General features: G+C 38.6%; 1 protein-coding gene across 6 annotated transcripts in view; it reads right to left on the bottom strand.

Moving 5' to 3' along the window:
- BIRC6 (baculoviral IAP repeat containing 6) overlaps positions 1-23,958 on the bottom strand; it is a 312,653-nt gene that overhangs the window by 133,174 nt on the left and 155,521 nt on the right. For 5 of the 6 annotated variants that reach the window (XM_090045546.1, XM_090045538.1, XM_090045571.1 and 2 more), the window contains exons 48-57: positions 23,665-23,761; positions 23,126-23,320; positions 20,813-21,013; positions 19,864-20,143; positions 17,756-18,012; positions 14,551-14,659; positions 13,808-14,029; positions 6,163-6,943; positions 4,641-4,784; positions 2,604-2,733 (exon numbers count right to left, since the gene is read on the bottom strand). In XM_090045546.1, coding sequence (XP_089901672.1) covers positions 2,604-2,733; positions 4,641-4,784; positions 6,163-6,943; positions 13,808-14,029; positions 14,551-14,659; positions 17,756-18,012; positions 19,864-20,143; positions 20,813-21,013; positions 23,126-23,320; positions 23,665-23,761 — 2,416 coding nt within the window. The remainder of the gene's footprint in view (positions 1-2,603; positions 2,734-4,640; positions 4,785-6,162; positions 6,944-13,807; positions 14,030-14,550; positions 14,660-17,755; positions 18,013-19,863; positions 20,144-20,812; positions 21,014-23,125; positions 23,321-23,664; positions 23,762-23,958) is intronic. The other variant, XM_090045562.1, reaches the window with a different exon arrangement.

The following is a 23,958-nucleotide window of genomic DNA, read 5'->3' as shown; positions in this document are numbered from 1 at the left end:
GTCCCGCAGTCTTTCAATGTAGGGTCTGCCCTGTAGTCCCCAGATCATGCAGGTGGACCTCCTCCCTTTCAACGCTGTCCACATCCCTCCTGAAATGGGGCACCCAGAACTGGACGCAGTACTCCAGCTGCGGCCTGACCAGTGTCGCATAGAGGGGGAGGATCACCTCTCTGGCTCTAATTGAGATGCACCTGTGGATGCACGACAAGGTCTGGTTAGCCCTGCCAACCGTGACCTCGCATTGTCGGCCCAGGTTCATCTTGGAGTCAATAGTGACTCCAAGATCCCTTTCTGCCTCCGTGCTCTCAAGAAGGGAGTTTCCCATCTTATAAGTGTGCTGCTGGTTTCTACTGCCTAAGTGCAGCACCCTGCACTTGTCAGTATTGAAACGCATCCTGTTTATGTCAGCCCACTCCTGTAACCTATCCAGATCTTGCTGCAGTCTTTCCCTCCCTATTAGCGTGCTCACCTCACCCCAAATTTTGGTACCAGCGAATTTAAACAGGTTGCATTTCACCCCGTCGTCCAAATTGCTGATGAAGAAATTGAACAGGGCAGGCCCCAGGACCAAGCCCTGGGGGACTCTGCTGGCCACTTCCCCCAGGTCGAATATGACCCGTCCACCGCCACCCTCTGAGTACGACCCTTCAAGCAATCTGCAATCCATCTGACTGTGTAGGCATCAATGCCACAGTCGCCTAGTTTTTTAATGAGGATGGGGTGGGAGATGGTGTCAAAGGCCTTGCTGAGTCTAGAAAGACTACGTGCACAGCAACACGCGCATCCATTGCCTTTGTGACCTGATCATAAAAGGCAAACAGGTTGGTCTGACATGAAACTGTGCTGGTTGCCCTTGAGCATCATCCCTGAAGCTGGCCCATCACAGATGTGCTCCTTGAGGATCTTCTCAAAGAGTTTCCCAAGGATAGAGGTAAGACTGATGGGCCTATAGTTGCCAGGGTCCTCTCTCTTCCCTTTTTTGAAGATGGGGACCACGTTAGCTATCTTCCAGTCATCTGCCCCCACCCCCCAAAAAACCCCTCAGTAAATTAGTCTTTTGAGTATCTATTTAAATTCATGAAAGACTTAAGCAGTATAACTAAAAGTTCTCAATTTTAGTTTGATTCTTGATCATCTCATTTGTTCTTAACTTTTAAATTTCTCATCTTAAACTTAGGGTTCTCAATCTGCATTTGAAAGACATTTTAAAATATTTATAAGCATGACTGAAAACTACATGGATTCATCAGAACTATCCTTTTCAATGGCAGTATGATTTTTGCGAACTTTAAACTTGGGATAAAGACCAGTTTACTCCCAGAATTTTTTTGGTTAGCCCCTACTAACTAACTAAAGGCTGAAAGGGAATACTGATTATGGAACTACAATATTAATGTGCTCTTATCTCTTACAGGAAACATGAAAATATGCAAAATATTAAAGCACACAAGCATGGTAATACAACTTGTCATGTAGCAGCTGAAACATTTAAACAACCCTTGAACAGACCAGAATGTCTGAGGTTTGTCTCTTGTAAATCTATTGCATAAAACTTCACAAAGAAAAAGAACTGAAACAGAGTAAGTCCCCATCTAAAACTGGAAAGGATAAGTAGAATTTTGTGCATCTCTCTCTCACACACACACACTAACTGGAGTCTGAGATGTATTATTCACATACATATTCTCACTTGTGGGTTTCTCTTATGTGTCAGGCTTTGACCAGTCCTTTTTTGTCTTAGCTGTTTATAAAAGCACAGCAGTAGTATAGCAGTAGTGTGTACTCCAGTCCTTCCTGTCCCAGACTCGAGGTATTTTTTGTTCCTCAGTTCCTGCCAAGTACTGTCTCAGATTGTACAACACAAAGAAAGGATAATGACAGTGTGTACATGGAAAATACATCTTGAAGGATTGTAGTTACCAGGGAATAACTTGGTTTTCTCCTTCCAGTTATCCACATGCACTCTCTCACTTGTGGATGAGTCTAAGCAAAGCCCACATGCCAAAGTGAATCTCTGATGTTCTGCAAATGCAGAACCACCTTACTAGAGGTGGCACCAGACTTCCATGATGACGCAGTAAAAGAAGCCTTCTGAGCTCCAGATGGCCATCTTGCAGATGTCACTTACAGGAACAGTTAAACAACGTGGTTATGAAAATACCCTGCTTGGAAGTATTATCCAACACCTACTTTGCTGAAGTTAATTTAATTGACTGGTTGTCCACAAAAAGGAAGAAGCTGTGTATGGGTACTAAACAGAGGCATACTACAAGGCAAAGTGACAAAGAAATGCTACAGTTTAGGCAAGCAGTTGAGAAGAATTAAGGAGCTAGAAGTATATACCAGCTCTTATATCCTCAGTGTCAAGGGTGTGGGCATACTATAAATATACTATAAATAACCGTAGTGAGAACATGTATGTGAATACATACTCCAAGAAGAACTTGAGACTAAATTCCCTAATTACTATGTTGAAATTGTTCAGAATATTACAAATGTACATATACGCATGCGCGTGCACACCCACCTGCATGACATGACCCCTCAGACACATTTTTCCAAGACCTACAGGATAGTATGAAATACACAATATTAAAACTTGCCTGAGACACGATCAAGAACCTCTGCTAATGTTGTTGAGACAGGTAAATGAAGAGTGCGGAATTTGTGTCCTGCACCATACATTGGATGCTGTATCACATGGCTAGTAGCATTAATTCTACCTTTGTATAGCTAGAAAGAAAACAAAGAAGCCAGTTATTTTCCAGTATTCAGAAATACAAATTTGTTGGGATTTGATGTCTTAGTTATGAATTAAAATGACATTAATTGAGATCAAAATTAAAAAACATTCAGATCTAGAGACAAGAAAACTGAAATGCTGTTCAAAGGTTACAGACTGCAACAGAAGCTGCAGCTTATAAACTACTAGTTTCCTTAGATGGTTTTTGAGCTGTTTTTGCAAATGTAGGCCCTATAAATTAGCTGGACAGTTGAGAGGAATTAAGGAGCTAGAGGTATACACCAGCTCTTATATCCTCAGAGTGTGACAGGGGTGTGCAATTTTCACACTGAGTACAAGTTTCCAAACAACTAGTATGTGTATGTGTAGGAACAAAAATTCCTAGGATCCATCATTTTATTTTTTGTTGTGCAAGCTATTGACAAAGGTCTCCTTGCTGTTTTTCTTTATACTTTTAGGGGAATTTAGAACAATTTAGAGACATCTTATGGTTTATTTTTCAGATGTAAAATCAATAGCAGAAGTCAATAACTAGGAAAGCAATTTTCCCTGCATGTATTGGTCTTACATTTTTTACTTTAAATTGTTCTTACATTTTTTTCTACTTACAGTATCTAGTATAGAGTTTTCACATTTAATTCTTCAAAAGGACCATTTCAAGGGTAAAGTGCCACATTTCTTTAAATTGCTAGTTTTTATGTTATATTTAATAGGATGTCATTATCTTAAGGCTGAAGATTTCTTCTCCAGTTCAAGTGTGGTTGTTGCTGCTCTCATGGCATAAGCACTGGGTAGATCTGCCAATTTCAAAGCATTAAAAAAATAACAGACTGCTTCTGAATGCAGCAGATGCTGAAAGCCTGCTGGAAACTCTTGAATAGAAACTTAAATGATCATTTCTTCTAACTTTTCAAGATGTTATCAACAACTTTGCTTAGGGGATGATATTTGATTTTTTTTCTACACCAATTGCATATTTTCTTTCAATGGCATTTCCAATCCTGAATAATCTAAAGAAATATTTTTCTTTTGTACAAGCAAAAGATGTCACTCTTGACAATATTTACATTTTTCTGTAGAAAAATGTTTTAACTCCTTCTAGTAATAATCTAATTTTTACCACTTCAATTTTCAGACATGTTGAACAAGTTAAACTTGTAAGACTAATGTCTGACAATCAGTGAACATAATCCACCCATTTGCAGCACTGATCATTTTATACTTTAACATCTACTGCAGTTAGAATGACAGAGAATCATAAAATAAATTCAACACTGAACACACACATACACACAAAAATCAGCTAATTGCAAAGGAACCATGTAATTCTGTGTCATGTCTGCTCTCTAGAGGTTCCAGATTATAGCAAATTAAGCTTCTAAAAACAGTTTACAACTCCAGTGCCTTGCCTCCAATAAAAACTGATTCCACCAACAGCTTCAGCTCTTTGGTTATTGATGATACCAGCAAATCTTCCATTCTAGGTAAGTCTGTAATTTACTGTTTTTTAATGGGCAAACCAATTATGTTTTTGTTCTTACAACTTCTTTTTACCTTTTTAGCCAGAAACTTTCATTGTGACTGCAGTCACACTGTAGTATCCAAAATTAAAAGCAGTTTTAAATGCTAAACCTACCACACAGTGAAACAGCAAGTTAAAAATATGGGAAGGAAAGGGGGGAAAAAACTTGCACAGCTTTCTCCCTTGTCCCTTCACTACCTAAAGAGCGGATTGTTCGAATCCTGCAATCCTGAAGGCAAGCTGTAGTTCTGTTTTCGGAAGATGCAGATCCCAGTATGGGAATGTATTTACAAACAACGTATAACTAAAACTAATTGATGTTCATGTCAGAGATGGATTAAAAAACAAACAAACAAAAAAAACCAAACAACCTACTGGGCAGGGGGATTGAAGGAACAAGGTCACTTTTTCATCCTCCAGCATCAACTGCAAAAAAAGCCTTCTAATAAACCCTGAAATGTTTCCAGAAGTTGGGAGGGTCCCTCGTTGAGGGGATGACTGGAACAATTCACACAGAACCTGTGAATACAAAATAACATAAAATTTTACTATGTATACAGTTATGAATTATTGCTCTCCATTGGCAAAACAGTTCAGTCACTAGGATTTATCTTCCACTTATCTTTCAAATCAGAGTTTAAAGCTCATTTTTCAATTTATGGTAGTCAATTTATAATAGTCAAAAGTAGAAGAGAACGGTAACCTAATGCATGGTTCCCAAGATCAAAGATGTCTAAAAAAGGGAACAAAGTAATTAACTTTTTGCATCGGGAATTTGATGAGTAATTATTTTTTACTCCATACAGGAATTTAAATAGTAATGAATGCCCCCTCTCCTACCTTGCTTTACAGTCCCAGAATGTATTTATTCCATTTCCATGTAGGGACAAAAAAAAGCAGCTTTACTTCCGTTAGCTTTACAGAAGCAGCAGCAACAGATAAATCTGCACAACACAATGCAGAGCTGAGCAGAGATATGCAAGCTCTCTCTAAATTAACTAGTTAAGGTACCAGAGAGTGGTTCTCAACCTCACTGGACTTGAGGCACCCCTTTCATCACTTCTGTGAATTGAGGGGCACCCAAAACCTACATTATATATTACTGTGCTTACTTACCTCATTGCAGAGGGGCCATTCACCAGGGGTGGGCAGTTGGACTTGTAGTACCCCGATCCTAAACCACTATACTATGGTATAGCACCATACTGAGACTAATGAGACCAGCTTCTCTGCAGACCTAATTCCCTGAGCCAGTGTCAATTATGCTGCTTCTGGTACCTAGCTAGCTTGTTTAGAACTGACCTGGGTATCTCTGCACAATGCTGAACTGTGCTTTGTAGACATACCGTAAAATGGAAGTAAGTGAATTTTCTCCCCTCACACACTAACTGAATTTCAGATACGAGGCCACATTCTGCTTTCTTGCCTATGAAGCATGATGAAAGTAATCAGATGGCACAGGCATCTCAGGAAAAACCTGATTTAATCAATAGTGAGAGAGGAAAGCACTTGCTTTTCAAGGCTCCGATTGAGACACTTGATGCTGAGCAATTTCATTTGGAAACAAAACACAGAAAAAGACACTATTCTTAGTTGCCTGACTAAACCTGCACTTTAACGTGACAAAGATAGAGCCCATGTGCCACACTGAATGGTTATACTGGTGAGCCCAGCAATTAATCTATTTTTCAAACAGCAAGCCCAACATGCTCACATTTTTATAGTGCGAAACTTTCTCTGCCGGTGATTTATTACAGAAGCAAAGTTCCAAATGAGCTGTGAATAATTTAATAAAACTACAAAAGCTAATGTTTTTAATAGTTATACATACCAAATTTATACTCTTTTTTTTTTTTTTTTTTTAAAAGGGCCATACATTACGATTCTGCACTTTTACCTGTGCCATCAACCTCTGGTTATTAGGATGGCAGGAAATGCATTGCAAGAAGAAAGCAACAGTTGCATTTTCAATTGCTGTCCTTTGCTGAGTGGTCAATCTTGTCGCTGCAGCTGAAGAAAGCAAAGTAGATCTTGCACTGGCCTGTTGTGTTGCCACATTATGTCCTCCAGAAGTAGCACCAGAATGGCACAACAGAAATAAAAGTGCTGTCCACAGTGGGTTGACTTCAGAACCACCCAACCAATCCTTCATGATGTGGCTATTGCCAACCTCTGTCAAAAACCTGAGAACAGGAGCAACCAGGTCTGCCGTGATGGGCATTTTATTAAAGTGCTGTGGAACATGATGCCTCCTGAGTCTTTCCTGGGTAATATCTGTTGATTGAGCAGTAAAGTCAGAGCTGGAAGTATGGTTAAAGCAGAAACTAGCAAGGCTTCTGACAAGCAGAGAGGGCAAACCTGAGTCCAGTAGTTGCTTGATAGCTTCAGGAGACTGAGATGAAGCAGCAAGGGTAGCCAGGTGAGATTCTGTTAGTGCAAGAGGTGCTTGTGCGTTTTTAGAGTCATCTGTTAAAGATGAACTAAGATCCTGTTTTTTGCTGTCATCAGTCATGGACAGTCTATGTTGACACTGCACTGGGGGAGGGGTAATACCCATCCAGCCCATGAGTAAGGAAAAATAATTTGGGTGTATGTGGCACATTGAGCAAAGCAAACTGTCAACAGCTTTTTTCAAGACCATGTTGCAGGGAAGAGACATGGACCAGTTAAACAATGACCTGGAGGAAGGAAAGAGAGCGCCATGTCAAAACAGGTAATCTGCCACTCACTTTTGCATTCATTCATAAAAATGTGATTCAAATATTAAATATTAATTTAACATTATTGCAAGATAACAATAAGATTATTGCAAGATAACAATAAGATCATCCAGTGGGTTTTATAACATTTTTTATAACAGGTTGCCTACTTGAAATTGCTGCATCATTGCATCAAAACGTTTTTCTTCATCATTATATTTGAATTTGTTTCATTATACTGCAACATACTTAAGGCATTAGCAATCTATCAGATTTATCAGTTTATAAATAATAGGCCCATTCTACATGTGCAGGTAAAGATGCAGTGGGATCTAATATGCAATTCACACAATCATGCCTTCTGCCATGTCACATGTGCATGGCAAGAGATGCAATTGTGGGAATCACACATTAGATCCCATCACACCTTATTCCCAGTGCAGTGGGAGCCCAATCCCAAGCTCCCCCTGCATTGGCAAGAAGCAAGTTCTGCAACTGGGAGCTCCCTGAGTTGAGGGGCTCCCAGGTGTGGGGGTGCCCCACAACCCCAGCTGCCAGGAACCAATTGGGTCCCTCGCACCCAGTATCTACAGCTGTGGGATGCTGGGCCCCTGTGCTATTGGGATCCAGAGTCACTGGCTAAATACTTGTAACATGTAGAAGGGGCCATAGGGTCCAAATTTATTTCATGCAGTCTTGAACAAAATGGCCTGAGTCTAAGGTTGACAAGCTGAAGAAAATGGTATGTTTACCCAACTTTGAAAGTCACTTTGAAAATTTAGAAAACTTAATTACAAAATACTTTATAAATGTTCTAAAGCAGCTTAAATTTGCTCTATTAAAAGTTCCATCTGAAGACTTTGTAGTACAGAAAAAATGAAACATAATGACAAACAGCTTAATGTTACCTTAATGCATCCTCATTTTCAATTCTCTTCTGATAAGAATAGCAACCAAGCACAGGGTATGAAGTTAAAACACACACATGTACAGAGGCATTCTTCAGAACCACTCAAAAATTCCTATTCCTTTAGTTAAAGGAAAACAGTGGAACTTACACCCCAATGTTATTTAGCTACTTTTGAAAACTCCATTTATACTTCAGAATGTACTATTAAATAACTTTAATTAGTTCGAAGTAGATAAAATACTTTAAAAGCATAGCTTTCTGGGTTAAATGGGTTTTATACTACCATGGCATACCCAGGTTATTGAAATGAAGCGATCTCAGAACCTACTTCACAGCTCTCCATAACTTAAAATTAAAGTAAGAGCTCACCATTGTGCCCCAGACCAAAGACTAGCTTTGTATTTATCCTGAGCAAGAGAAACAACCAGGTGTTAAGCATTCTGTTCAGAGGGGAAGCCCGCTTAGTAACTGAGTGTTTGGATACATAAAACAATACCGATAAAAAAATCACTAAACATGTTGGCACAGCAGTGACCTCTGATAGGCCAAAAGTTGGTTTATCAGTATGAATGATCTGTGACAGGTTGGGAGAGAGGAGAGGTTTTGCCAGGGCATCTAGAATGTCCCCAGTCCAGAGGTACACTGCGTAGTTTCTTAATAAATCAACAGAAATGATCATTTGCTATCTGATTGTCTGATACATTAAAAATAAAGTTGATCCATACACCAAAGTCAAAACATTAGTATGGAAAAGAAGAATGAGAAAAGAAAATGAGTGGAAAAATAAGCCACAGGAAAAAATAAGAATAAGTTTAGGTTGGAATTAATTAAAAGTAACCCAAAACTTTCAAAAAAGAAAAAGATGACAGCATATAGAGCACTGAGAAAAAATACACAGTAACTTTTATTTTATTTTTTTAGAAGGCAAGTCATTTTTATTACTATAATCTGAAATTAAATCCTTTTCACACACACTAAAAATGTTGTTTTGTTATGAACTTTTTTTTTTTTTTTTTTTAACTGCATGAATAGGAAATATGGTGCTAGTTACAAGAGAAATAATTACTAATGTATGTATCATGACAGGTGAAATATCCAGAACTCCGACAGCCATTTCAGCTATTAGAAAGTATGGTGGATGAAAGCCATATACAGGAAGGGTTTGACCAACACAAGCATGTTTGCACAAATCTGACAGGCTTTATAAAAAACGCAAAAACTCTATCAGTGTGTAGTCTTTCAAGATTATTCAAGCATTTACATTAATTGTCCATTTCCTTGGTTTCAGCAGGGACCTAGCTGACCAATGAATCAAAATTTAATATCTGTATTATTTCACAGTTTTAATGTCTATTTATCAGCCACCGATTTAAGTCATGCGGGGGAAACAGCATGTCGCCATGTAATTAAACATCATCATAATGAATAAGCACAAGAGGGCCAACATAAACTTTCATGGACAATCACAAATCTGACACTTGAATGCTCGACTTTGCAAATGAAAAACGGTAAGTAATAAAAACAAATGTTATTACGCAAAGCTAATCCCCTACATCCAACATCATTCTTCGCTGATGGTGCTTGAATCTTGGATGGTCGGCACGGAACACAACTGGAGCGGCAAGACATTAACTGGCAGCAGCAGGAAACTCAACCTCAACTAAGTGGGCCACTGAAGCAATTTGTAGGGCCTGGGGCAGCTTAGACTGGTTCTTTCCCACTACTTCCCATCGCAGAGAGTCCACTCGTATCCCCAGCACACTGAGTATTGCTGCAGCATGGGCCCAATCTTTGAGCAGAAGTGGGGGGAAGGACTACTGTACTGTTAGGATGTTAGTCTTGACCTTGGGAAATGAGTTCCATTCTCCCTCCTCCTGGCTTCCTGGCAAAAGTTTGGGAATGTCACTTAAGGCAGTGTTTTCTAGTGCTGGTGGGTTTTCACCCCATCGCAATAAGTTTTCCACTCCTGTGCCCATCCTTCCTTTGCTTTTGCCCCCCTCCCTCCAGCTGATGGCCACTCTGTCCAACTTTGTTAACCCCCACAGGATTGTGCCCCATTCTTCAGGAAACACTGATTTAGGGCATGTCTGTGTCCTCCTAACTCTTGGATCCCCATGACAATGCAGGGTCCACTTGGGTACAATGGAGAGCAGCAGTTAGGCACAACAGACACCTTGAGAGTGGCCTTGAGTGCAGCACACCTTAAGAGTTGAGTGGAGTAAGACTGCACTTAATTCTGAGCTTAACTGCTTGAGGCCATTTCCAACCCCTCTGTTCTGCCCGATTACTGTTCTCTAGTATGCTTGAAGGTAGTGAGCAGAGGATGGCTTATTTTCCTGGCAGTGGTCCTGGGGTTGAGAGAGAGGCCATGCAGACAGATCCTTAATCAGCACAAGACTGGAAGGCCTCCTGAGCCAGAGTCCAGTTCCCTGTATTCCCAAACAACCATTTCACTAAAAGTATCCATTCCTACCACACAGCATGGGTGAACAGAATCCCATAAACCACTCCACGCTACAACTTGTCACAGGTAAAAAGTAGCAAGGGAAAAACCACACACTGCCACCTTACTACTGCAGTGACAGAAAAATTACTCTTAATAACATTGTCTCAATTTTCAATACGTTAAAAAAAAGGAATGATAGCACTTTTGTACCTCATAAGCACACCACGAGGGAAGTGCAGATACTACAGTGATGGTGACTACAATTACCTGAGACAGATGTACAGTTGTATCAGCATGCTGTCAGCATTTGCTGACAACACAAATAACTGAAGGAAAATAGCATTTTTCAAAGGTTCTCTTCCAAATCTGAACACAATTTCAAGGGACAAAGAGAAAGCACTTCTTTGACAGGGTTTTCTACCTGCTACCTTTCAAAGGTTTGCTGAAAGCATGTGAGGTGTTCCCAAAAAAGACAGCAAACATATTTTATAGGCAGAGTTTTAAGCAACCTAAACCACAGGAACATGACCAGCTCTTTCTATGCTCAGTTTCCACAATAGCATTAAAATTAAGAGCATTATGACATTAAAAAGTAAAGTTACCATTAACTTAAAGCTCAAGCCAAACAATAATCTCTGAGCATGAAATCCAAAGTTCCTAGAAATGCAGATAAAAAGGGATGCTGACACCCAGTTCTATGATGCCTCATAAAACACGGCACAGATTTTATCAAAAGTCCTTCCTGAATGGGGAAGGCCAACCTTTCTAGCATATACCTTTCAACTTTTAAGCAAATAAAATTTCAGGGAGGGCTAAATTTATCATAAATCTGGGCTTATGAAGAAAGAGAGTGGTCTCGTGTATCATCTTTTGTAAAGTGTTACCAGGACAAGGAATTGCTCCAAAGAATGTGCCATCTAAATTGAATCATAAATCAGCTCTTTGGCTCCACAGCCTGGCTACAATTTCTGCTTCTACCTTCATGAGCATCCTAGAAACTAAGGATTAGCAGAAGGACATTTAACAAGGCTTGCATTCAAAATGAAGGGATCGCCGGTGGCAATGCTTCAATGATTATGCTCCAATACATTTCTGGACCAATTAAGTCAGAAAGTTTCCTCTGAAGATTATAACTGTAATAAGAGAGAACCTTCATCCTAATTTTAACTACACTGATCTGTTGGAACTTTTTTTAACCCTAGAGAAGTCTGGTTTCCTCCAGATCTCATTTTTAATCTTGAGTAGCTCCCCCAAGGTGAACAAAGGAGCATAATCTGCAAGCAACTGCACTTCCAGGGCACCTTTACAGATACAGGGGCTTGCTCTGTTCAGCTCTGAATACAGGTATGGAACTAAGTATGTTCTACACAAATCTCTCTCCCCATTATGAATGGAAAAGAATGGAAAAGCCACAAAAGCCTCTCAAATACCTTTCTGAAATTAAGAGGACAGGAAGTAGAGGGGAAGAGCCCTGAAGAACTCTGGGGGAACTTGTAGTTTGAAAACCTGGTCTGCACTATAAAGTGTTTTAGCATATTTATGCTCCCTAGGACTTGGGGGGGGGGAGGGGAGGAAGGGGGGGAAGGAAAAGAAATCAGTTTCTAGCTTCTATTGTTTGGCGATTGTTTATGTTAGTAGGAAGTAGCCACTTGCAAGCATATGCTGTGCCTCCATTACTAGACTCTGCCACCACAGCTAAATCAAGACAGAGCAGAAGCTCATGTAGAGTCTAGGTAAGACTGCTCACCCAGTATGTAAGACTGAGGTGATGATCAGCATCCAGATGGTTTAGCCAATCCAGGACCTACAGTACTTGGCCATAAATGCTACTCTGTCATAATCACTTGATTATTACAATGGGATAAAATAATGGGCCAACTAGCAAAAAACCAAAAAAATTTCTCTTAAGTGTTTTGAGATCACTTAAAGAAATCACTGAAATGAAAGAAAGGAAATCATGCTTAGTTACAGGAACTAACAGAAGTTTTTTCTGCTTACATCCTTTCCCTTACTAAAAGCAATAATGCAGTAATGCATTACCCAAAGTTGTGTGGCATTTAATAATTAAAGAAAATATATATTTTTATCCTGAACAGCTAGAGATGCTAGCCAACCTTTGTCTGATTATTGCCCACTATAATTTAAACCAAATCCCCAAAACCACACTTCCTACTGTTTTAGTACTATATAATTAAGAATGCAACTTAGGCCCTATCTACATGTTAGGCTTCAAGTGCGATTAACCAATTGATCATGCCTTACCCAGTGCAGGAGGAGACTAGTCTTTGGCTCCCTTGCACCAGCTACAAGGTGTGACAGGATCCAATGTGCAGTCCATGCAATCATACTTCCTGCTACGCACGTGTGACATGGAACAAGGTGCGATTTTATGGATTACACATTAGAACCCATCATGCCTTTACCTGTATGTGTAGCGGGGTCCTTAGGAAGTGTGAAAATGGTCTGTTTTTAACAAATGCTGCTTCCCAGATGCAATTCCAACAGCCTGGGTTTGTGCACATCAGAAAATCTGACAACTATCTTCCCAACTGTCTGTCTATATAAGAGTAATTAAAATATTTTGGTTTGACCAGATTACTATAAATTTCTGCAAAAGAGACAGAGTTATTAAATATATGTTTCTCAACTGGGAAACTTTCTAACAGCCTGGCCTTCTCCCACTTTTCAAAACTATCATGTCTTCTTTACACTTGTGTGCACTCAATCTTGCAATGGATACCAAACATTATAAAAATATATATCTTTTGTTTTTTCACACACTGAACATCTGAATAATGTTTCAAATTTTGAAAATAACCATGAAGGATAGCTATTTTTGCTGCGATTAAAAAAAAAAAACAATCAGCAGCTGGAATCATTTAAAACATAAGTATGCTGAACTCCAGCTGATTACTTTGTTTATCAAATGAAAGGACATCTTCTAACTTGTCTATTTTTAAATTCAGGATCAAGGTTAAAAAATAATTAGTAACTAAATACCACAAATGAAAGTTTTCGTGGTAAAATACACAAAACTATTTCCTTTGGAAATATAACTTTGTTAATAGTGGAGGTTTATTATATTGCAGCTGCTACAGAATACCTCTGCATTGCTTTGTGTATCAGACTACAGCCAAAACAATGAAAACAAATGTTGAATTGTAAACACTTATTTACACATACATACATGAATAGTTTAATTGGATATTTCATGACTGCTAGATATCCAATATGAATATATTTATGTCCTTTGTCATAAGCCATTTAAAACGATTATAATCAATAACATTCTAGGTTTATTTATTTATAGTCCCCAGGGGGATTCACTCCAACAAAGTAAACTGTTCAGGAGTCAAAATATTAAGCGCAAGAGAAGTTAGTATTTCATTACTACTCCCTAGGAAAAGAACAAAAAGAAAGTCATGATGTATGAAAAACAATCTATTTATAGAATGCATATCATGAAAATTTTGCTTGCACTACTTACTCAAAGAGATCTCTATCCAGCATTGCTGGTAAGTCATATTCCACAAGGAGTTCATAGCTATGCCACAAAATTGCAGCTACACAGTGCAAATGGGAAGGAGATGGCATCAGAAGACCATACTCTCTTGTTGAGCTGTTTGGACAGATGTAGCTGATTCGACCACTTTTTTTCATGGCTGCAACCCTTGCAGAATCACTGACCCACTTCAGCAAGGCCTGAATTCTAAAAGGCAAGAGTAACATTGTATATTATAACAGAAAAAAGACAAATAACCATATTAACTTGCATAAAGAAATTAACCTGCTGTCCCAAAACAATAATTATGCCCATCTATTCCTTGAAAATAATATTGAAAATGAACTACAAGTCTTATACTTTTCCCAAGACCCAGATAATTAACAAAATACAACTTGGAACATTTTTTTAAAACCACCTTAACCTGTTCAAATGCCAGTGCTGTTTCAGAGTACAGAGGAAACAACTGGAGTAAAGAATAGATCCTGACCAATATGAAAGAACAATTGCTTGGACACCTATAAATTTCTGCTTATGGAAATAGAAGAATAAAAGGGTGCTGCAATCTTTGTAAAGAATACAAAACTAGGTAGGATTAAAAGATAAGGATTCCTTATGTTACAAGATACTTCAGACAACTGGATCTAAACATACTTCAGTTTGGCACAACAAGATGAAACCATGCATTATTTAGTATTTTAATAGATTAAGAATTCAAATTATTTTACCTATCTTTTGTCCCTGGATCCTGGGTTGTTCCAAGCTGATACAGAATGTCTATTGTAGAGTCAGATGACAGGCCATTTAATCTTCCAAAGAGTAAAGGGCTATTCAAATCTTGAGGCACATAACACAGGAAAGAAGTAAACAGTAAGCACTCTCATTTATAGTTTTGCTTAAAAAAGTCTATATGAGAAATAATTACCATGGAGGCAAGGATCATGATTCAGTATTAATAGCAAATAGTTTTGCAGTTAAATAAAACAAGGATTAAATCTGTTACATGCCCTCCCCCAAACCAGGAAGACTACTCAGTGAATTTTCAAACTTCCTGTACAATTAAACGAAGACCAAGGGCTTTTGTGTCTGAAAGCTTGCTAAGAATAACTTTTTCAACTATCTGATTGGTCTAATAAAAGATATCAGATTTACCCAAAGAACTTTATCAGCCTATGTCCTTAGACCAACACGGCTACAACCTACACCCCTGTATAGCTGAAGCTCTTTAAAATGTTCTGTGCATATTTTTACTACTATCCTTCACAGAATTTCCTTTTGGTTAGCTGCTGAAGAATAATGTCCTTCATAAAAGTCCATGAAATTGTGTCCTCTTCCAACATGACTGTGATATCACACTGTGCTCAGTAAAACAAAACCCAAGGCTTCCATTTGGAAGATCACAGAATCATAGAAAATTATGGCTGAAAGGGACCTCAAGAGGTCATCTACTCTAACACCCTGCTCAAAGTAGGACCATCCCCAACTATTTCATCCCAGCCAGGGTGTTGTTGAGCCAGGCTTTAAAAATCTCCAAGGTTGGAGATTCAATGACCTCTCTGTGTAACCTGTTCCAGTGCTTCACCACTGTCCTCGTGAGAAAGTTTTTCCTAATATCCAACTTAAACTCTCCTTGCTGCAACTTGAAACAATTCCTCCTTGTTCCATCATCTGCCACCACTGAGAACAGTCTAGCTCCATCCTCTTTGGAATTACACTTTAAGTAGTTAAAGGTTATTATCAAATCCCCCTTCAGTCTTCTCTTCTGCAGACTAAATAGATTCATAGATGTTAGGGGCTGGAAGGGACCTCTCAAGAACATTAGGTCCATCCACTTGGGCAGGAAAGACCGCTGGGGTCACATGACCCCAGCAAGGTAAGCATCCAGATGTTTTTTGAAGATCTTATCCAGAGTAGGCGATAAGATGTTTACCTCCCATTATTTTCAGCGAAATGGAAGCCACAAGTTACACCTAGCAAAAAATGTTCCATACTGTTCATCTCCCTCCTTGCATCACTCATCGCTTCCTCTCACTACAGGGATATCACCTTAACTGATGAAGCAAAGCCATGTTTCTAACAGGAACAAAGAAAGGGGGCAGCCATGCTCACAAACAGCATGTTGTGACCTATGTTCTATTTAGCAAATTAGGGTACAACAATCATTTCAAAACTGAGCAATTACTTACTGGTGAAAAAAAATCCAGACACTAGCCTCAGCTGACACTTTTAGTAATAAACAGTACAAAAGGACCTCCTTAATTCTATTTAAGGATTAAATGATTTCAAGTTTTTTCAGGTAAATTCAATTAATTGGAAATACCATTTGGTAACCTGTCTTTCTTATTTAGAATTAATGTGAGGAAAAGGTATAAATAACTTAAAAGGAAAAAAAGCTATTGTGGGGATGTTGCACACATCAAGTATTACAAAGTCAAATTCATGGAGAGGGTAAATGTAAAAAAGCCCTTCAAAACCTGTTTAAGACACTGAAATATCTAGGTGTAGCCACCAAAACAGACCTAACATTGGTCTCAAAGCAACATGAGCAAAAAGATAAAAAACCTTAGTCTTCAAAAAGAAAAAGTCAGTTGCTAAGGCATTCTACACACATGTATGTCATTAGGTAGTTATTACAATGTATTTTTGTATTACTACAGAGGAAAAAAGTTAAAAATTGTTGGGATGTCTTAATTGTGCACTTTAAAATATTTAGCTGGGTTTTTTTTTTTTTTTAATTTAGCTCCTCTTATAAAATCTCCTAAACTTAAAAGGCAAAGCTATCTGACAAGTCAACCATGCCTGTACATAAATCACAATACATACCCTCCACATTAATGCCATGCTAACAGTTTTTCCAGCAACATTTTGAATAATTTCAAATATGCATACCTAATTATATGCCAATACAGATGTTTAACCTGACCATATTATTTCATTTATCTTGGTCCGTTTATACTTGTTTACACTTGGTTGCACTGTTTTATTAGTGTATGACTAAATGGTAGACATCACTCTGGTATTCAGAAATGGAGCATCATATATTGAAATTTACAAAATCATGGCTTGATTCTAATTTTTTCAAGTTGTACTTTACTATAATTTTTCATGAATCTTGTATGTCTATAATGGTTAACAGTCAGATATCTCTGCCTTTAAAAGTTAAGGAATTTAAAGAAAGGGCTAAAATTTAAAAATACATTTATTTTTGAAGTAAAGAAGTGCACCGTTAAGACATACAAACCACCTTATTGTTGTACAGCATTATGAAAAATTGTGGTAAAGTGACTTCCAAATTCAGAAACAAACCACAATTTTGTAAATTTAAATCAACAACTTAAGCTGAAAACAGATGCTGTCTTTGTACTGCCACAATTGTTTTTATGGTGGCACAAAGGCCAAGAAAATAGATAACCAGGTCCCTAGTCGCATCAGATGGCCACAATTTGTGGGCACATTTGTGTACTTTATGGCAGGAGAACACAGGCAGCCTGCACTCTCCAGCTGCCCAGGCAGTGATCCCAGGGCTTTGGGGACCTAATCCTGCATGCCCCTGCAGTGTATATTGGGATGCTGTGCCCCACTGTGCCTACTTAAGGCACGCTTCTGAAAATGAGGGGAACCCATGTTTTCCACTTGTAGGTGTGTACCCAAAATTAGATTCTCTGGACACAAGCATCTCTGCAAGAGCTGTCTTGCAGGACTGGACCCTGGTGGCTGCCAGGAATGGAAGAGGCCTAACCTGTAGAGAATGGGAGAGGTCTGTTTTATCCTATGAAGCAGAACAACTATGCCAGATACAATACATCCCAGTACAGCTAATCTGCTTCATTTGGTGACATCAGTCTGTAGCCATCCACACCGATATGAACTACTAAAGAAATCAATGATTTAAAAACAAACAAACAAAAAAACCAACAGATCCAACATTCTCACCTGCAGGATCACTCCCTGATGCTGAACAGTTTCTTAGAAGAATATCGATCAATTTTAGGCCTATTCTAGTGGACTGAAGTCCAATTTTTACTAGCACAGCCTCTATGTTTGGAGAGTGCATCCCACAGTATGGTGACATCAGTAAAGCAGCACATGTTTGCAACAGATTGGCAGTGGGTGCTGCAGCACTGGCCATCATTCCTTCTAAATCGCTGATGTGAGTGAGGCAGTGATGCAATAGTCTTAACCATCCAATACTGAAATAAAGACAGGAAAAGAAAGAACTCGCTACTGCATCTTAATTGCAATCTCCATGTTATTAGTCAAATAACGACATTTATAGCTGGAAAGCACTACAGAAAGTTAGTAAAAATAAAATGGTATTAAAATGAGCACTGTAGCAATAATCTGAGTGAAATAGCGAGAGACTGTGTTCGAGAAATCATATACAATCATTTAAGACCATATTTTAATACTCATCATTTTCTTAATGCAGTTTGACTGAAGGAGGTAGAGTTCTGAAATGCAATTTGGAAGGCATGTCTTTGAACAGAAGCAGCATCCATACAGCAAATAAAAAAAAAATCTTTTGATTTTGCCACATTATTTGTATTTGAAAGCTGTAATGCACAGGGAAAGGCTTTCATAAGTAAATGCCAAAATTTTTGTTAAAGTTTGGCTCTGCATTCAGACATTGCCATATGAGATGTGTTGCAAGTTAACAACAAACTTGCATACCTCACATATGGTACCATGATAAGGAAATCAATACAGCTTAAAGGTCTCAAACTGGATAACATTACAGGTACGGGCTTACCAGTTAATGGGGTAAAGCCAGGTGGGACTTTACTGTATCGGTTGGTCCATGGTAAGTAGAACCTAAACTGTAGTATCTTTTTTCTCAGTAGAAGAGGGGATAAGTACTGAGAGGCAGGCTTCAAATTAACACATGAAACAGGACATGTTTACTGTGATTCCAATTCAAGTGCAACTATTTCAGTCATAGAATTATTTTTAAATATTGATCAGTCAGTAATCACATTCCCCATATTTTCCCCTCAGTTTTTAAAGGTAAACCCCTTACAGAATTGTTTCATTATGCTCTTTTTTAACTGTATGAGCTGTTTTAAGATTCATAGAAAGAACAGATACATATGAAAGGATATATATACTTTGTAGCAAATCTACTGGAGTGAGGAAAAAATCTGACAATTAATGAGTAGGTCCAGACTTGCTTAACTCATTGCTTAGTACAGCAGCTGGCAACCAACACCCTGCAGAGCCATTTAATCCAACCCAGACATGTGACTCTTTTGGGAGAAGTGGGAGTGGGAGTGCTGCAAGGAAAAGTGGTGGTGGCAGCTGGGTCCTAGCACCGGCTTTCCTACTTCTGATCCAAACTGGGTTATTGCAGCCCACAGCCTAAAAAGATTGTGGAATACTGGCTTAGTGGAAAGAGTGATGTATTATTTGAAGACAGCCCTCCAAGGTTTTTTCCTTCCCCTTTGCTTTCAGCAAAATTGGTGCTTCATCAGGTAATCCTACGTTTTCTCAAATGAATGAATCATTTAATCTGAAGGCAACAATAACAGTAACACATAACTTGGATCTTTATTTAGTGAAAATGGGAATACAAGCAGGATTTTCAGAAGATGCTTTGCTGGGTTACCTCTGCTCCTACTAATAACAACAGAACTCTCACTGGCTTTCGCGGGAACAGAGTTAGGCTGCCACTGACCACTTGGAAAAGGTCTGGCATGAGACATGCAGCATTCAGAAACAACATTTTTCTACCCTTTGTACCCTGATAGAATATTCTTTTTTCTTAAAATACAGAGATTAACCATGTTACAAGGGAGAGAGGTTTGGCTTTTTTTTCCCCCCTAAATACAAGACTTTTGTTTGGGGATTACCATGTTCTCAAGAAAAGTTAAAATGCACCCTGTAAGGTTGAAATTGATTATGTGAAAGTGTTGCTGACAATCTTGGTAAATTAAGTTAATTGCTGAAACTGCCGCCTTAGAGGCAAAAAGCTTCATAAAATAGGTGAAAAATACCAGCAACTCATCTAATAACTTGCAATGATTAATGATACAAAAAAAACATACCTTGTTTTAGACACCTGATCTTCAGAAGGAAGAAATGGATTGTTGACTGTTGCAGATGAGGTGTTTCCAAAGGCTGTGAGACCCAACAATTTAATTTGGGAGAGACCTAATGTACTAGCATCTCGTGGACGATGGAGTCGAAGGCAAACAGCTGAGGCCACTTCAGCTTTTACAAGCTGGATTTTTATGTACGTGAGACCACTTGTGATAACAGGAGTTGACAAAGGTAACATATTCACCCCATCTGCACTTATTTCAACAGACACTGACGAAGGGCAAGCTAAAGTAAAAGATTAAATATTTTAAAAAATACCATATTAGTTTGAGTACCCAGTTTAACTGACAAAAAAACCTGATGTTTTATCAACTAAACAGACACCTTGCCCAGAATCTTCTATAGGTAATATAACTTTATAAGGAATACTACAAATCTGTCCGATCTGTTTGACCTGTTATAATGTATGACAAGAAGCATCCGCATTAATTGCAAGCTTTGATCTTGCCCAAAATGTAAATTTATGTATTTCATTTCAAAACAATTCAAGGGACGCTACCTACCTGGAACTGGTTTAACACCAGACCTGTATTGACCTACAACTCATACCAGTTATACTGGTATACTTTGCCAATAACAATCCTAGCGTGCATTTTTCCTAGTGTACTTTTTTTTGGCTCTTTCTATCTATCTAACAATATAAACCACACATCACGGTAGGATGGATGTTGAGAACATTTTTGGCACATTTTTTGCAAAAATTAGAAAAATTAGGTAACACTGTAGCACTTGATTCTTAGGCAAGGAAAGCAGAATTAGTGAACTGCTGGATTTATTAGTATTTGGTATTCTTAAAGCCTTTAATTTTCAGTTAATTAAGGAAAGTCTTCTACTCCAAAAAGTGGTATTCCTTCTGTGTTTCGGTTCAGAACAAATGTTACTAAATCAACTCACTTGCAAGGGATGCAAGATGCGGTTGGATGTGTATCTCTTTTAGCAGCACTGCAGCAGGAAGATGAATTGTGAGGTCACACCAGGCTTCCTCAGGTAAAAAGATGTAAGACCATGCAGCAGACCGAGCTCTTCTGTGTGGAGGAGTGGCCTGCAATAGTACTTCAGCAGGTTGGGCAGTAGGACTGCTTGAGGTGATTGAACCTTAGAACAACAATTTCTGTATTAATTGTAATCAATTCAGAATACCATTATTTAGGTTACCAATGAAATGTTATTATTCTATTATCTATCTGTTGCAATTTAGACTATGCTCCCCCTATCAATAACTACTTATTGACAATTTAGACTATGCTCCCCCTATCAATAACTACTTTGGCAGTTACCAAAAAGCTTTTGTTCTTTTAATTAAAGTGTTACACACAAATATGCAAAACCGTTTATGCAAGTCAATGATGCAAATTTTCATGCAACAAAGTCTAAGCCAGAGATAATGCAATAGTTGTGTGGGGAGTCCATTTAGAAGGACCACAACCAATGGTTTCGTTCAAGGGTTGGCAATCTACACCCTCTGAGCAGGATCTGGCCCAGAGCTGGAGGGTTTCTGAAGCATTTCAGCAGTAGGGACTTCACCTGGGTGGCAGGGAAAAGCTGCATGGCTCCAAGTCAGAAGTGGCCAACACTTGGAGCTAAGCTCCATTAAAAAAACGAACCTAAGCTTCCTCAGCCTCTTTTCCCCACCCGTCTCTCCCCTCACACCTTTGCTCTAGTTAGATACCATGTCTGTCACCTACTGGGAATGGCATTAACCCTGTGCTGAATCCTTCTCAAGAGCTCTAGCATCCACATCTTTACAAAAGGGATACACCTCCTATATACATACAGATTTTAGACTTCACATGCATTAAATGCCTGTATGCACATAACTAAAAGTTGCTTTACAAAACTAGTCCAAAAAGTTAATGCTTGTTCCTTCCCTCTCTCTCAAAATTCTTAGTGGGATCCCATGCATCTCAAAACAGCTCCCACATTCTCTCTCAAACTGATGGTGTAAGGACAGGTTGGTCAGGGTTGTCGTTCAGGCCTTTTGGAAAGTTAACAAAGACCAATATTAAGATCCCTACATAACTAGTTTTGAATTTAGGTAAGTACTTTTTGGTCCTGGCTTGCTGGCATGTTGCAATTCAGTTGCATGTGATGACTACTTCAAAACTAAAAACATTCTTCTAATTGTGCAGCAGAGCAACATGACCAGAAATAGAAAAGAAGCCAAAGACCTTCTCCTTCCTACTTGCTTTGACATACTGTTTTCCTAAAATGGGGAGGTACCATCACTGGCACTTCAGAAGAAGGTACAAGAAGTGAAAGATGTGACGAGGCAACTGTACATTGTCAGTAGAAGATCAGTCCCACTTCTACTTGAAAGCCAAACTCCTTTGGCTTTTTTTTTGATATGGCATTACCTCAACAGAAGCTTCTAATATCATGTGCAATGACCTCTTAAAATCTTAATCACTAATCTGTCCAGTTGCTGTTAATCAACCACATCTGTAATCTCATTTAAAGAAAAGAAAAAAGGGGGGGGAGGGAGGGAGGGAGTAAGGGGGACAACTGTTTGCTATGGCCTACCTTCCATGAAACACTGAAGACTAGTAACCATTTCTTTCCTAGCTCAGTCTGATTTAAGAATAGCTTGGGAAGGGCTCATGGAATACCAAGAAAAATACAACTCCCAAAAATCTACTGAGACCATTAGAAATAGGCATCTTGTGACAGACAAGAAGGTGATCCTGAGCATAAATGATATGGTTAAAATAAGGCCCTTGCTATTTACACACTATTTTTACTTAAACAAGGGAGACCCTTTATTCTTTAAGTAATTACTGGAATGCTGGATCAGAAGACCCGTGAGTAGACCCTCCATGTCACCTACACACCAAGCTTACTTTTTACAATTACATATCCATACTGTACTAGTTTCTTCCAGTCCTGTTAATCAAGTTGGAGGGAGCATAGATGACACTTCAATTCCATAATACTAGCAATTCATTTTAATAAGTTACATTTTAATGAAAAAAATAAAATAAAAATCAGAATTTCTTCAGTAACAGTGGCCCTACACTATGTGTGCTCAGACCCAGGACTAGCTACTTTCTGAGTGAAGCTAGGAAACACAAATATCATTTGATTTGAATATTAAGATACTAAACCAATAAAACCTTGGGGTAGGGTCAGGAGATGCACTGCTTCATTGATATTTTATTATATACTTCTCAGTGCCAGCTCATGCTAAAGACATATATAAGTACAACATACCCAGTGGTGCAAAGTTGTGAATTCCCTCTGCATTATCAGGCTCAGAAGCAAGCGCTCTTGCTTTCAAACTGTTATCTGTGGCTTTGCTAGGTCCAGAATCAAGAAATTTCATAATAGTTGAAACCATGCTCCTTGCTGTGTTGACAATTGCTCTTGTGCTGGTTACCATATTGTTGCAAATGAGCTGAACACCTCCTATGTAAAGCAAAATAAGATGCAAGAAGAACTAAAAGAAACTGTTTAATAAGAAAGCAAAGGCATACTTGGCCTACAAGATCACTGGAGAACTCAGAACAGCACAGATGCCCTATGCCAGAGGAAGGGTGCTTGTGCCCAAAAGCTAGAAAAAAACTTGAAAAGAATTTTTTTCCAATTATTCCATTGGTTTAATAAAAGATACTGCATCTGCCCAAAGAAGCTTGCTTACTTAGCCTACCTACATTTGATCTTACAGGCAGACTGAGTGTTATTTTATTAAATATTTATCATGACTTAACATTTTTCAACAAGATGCTGTAATGAGCAAAAAATACACTTACCCATATCATGGAATGCTTTCAGCGCTTCACTGGTATCTAACACTCTCAAAATGAACCATAGCAGCGGCTCAGATAATTGGCAAGTAGCAAGAGAACCCTAAAAAAAATACAGAACGAGTAATAAATTGTTGTGCACAATTAAACTTCACACAGAATTTATATAGTCAACAGGTACCAGAGAGGTTAAGTACAAACATGACTACACTACCAAAACTATCACACAAATCAGTCCAGTAAGGATTGAAATATTTTAAAAGGTACCACAGACTGTTGTGTCCACCCAGCTGCAACCAA

Source organism: Crocodylus siamensis, chromosome 1, assembly GCF_052110815.1.
Source record: "Crocodylus siamensis isolate JL-2025a chromosome 1, ASM5211081v1, whole genome shotgun sequence".
NCBI lineage: Eukaryota > Metazoa > Chordata > Crocodylia > Crocodylidae > Crocodylus > Crocodylus siamensis.
The sequence above is the reverse complement of the archived record's forward strand: the minus strand, read 5'-3'. Positions and strand labels throughout refer to the sequence as shown.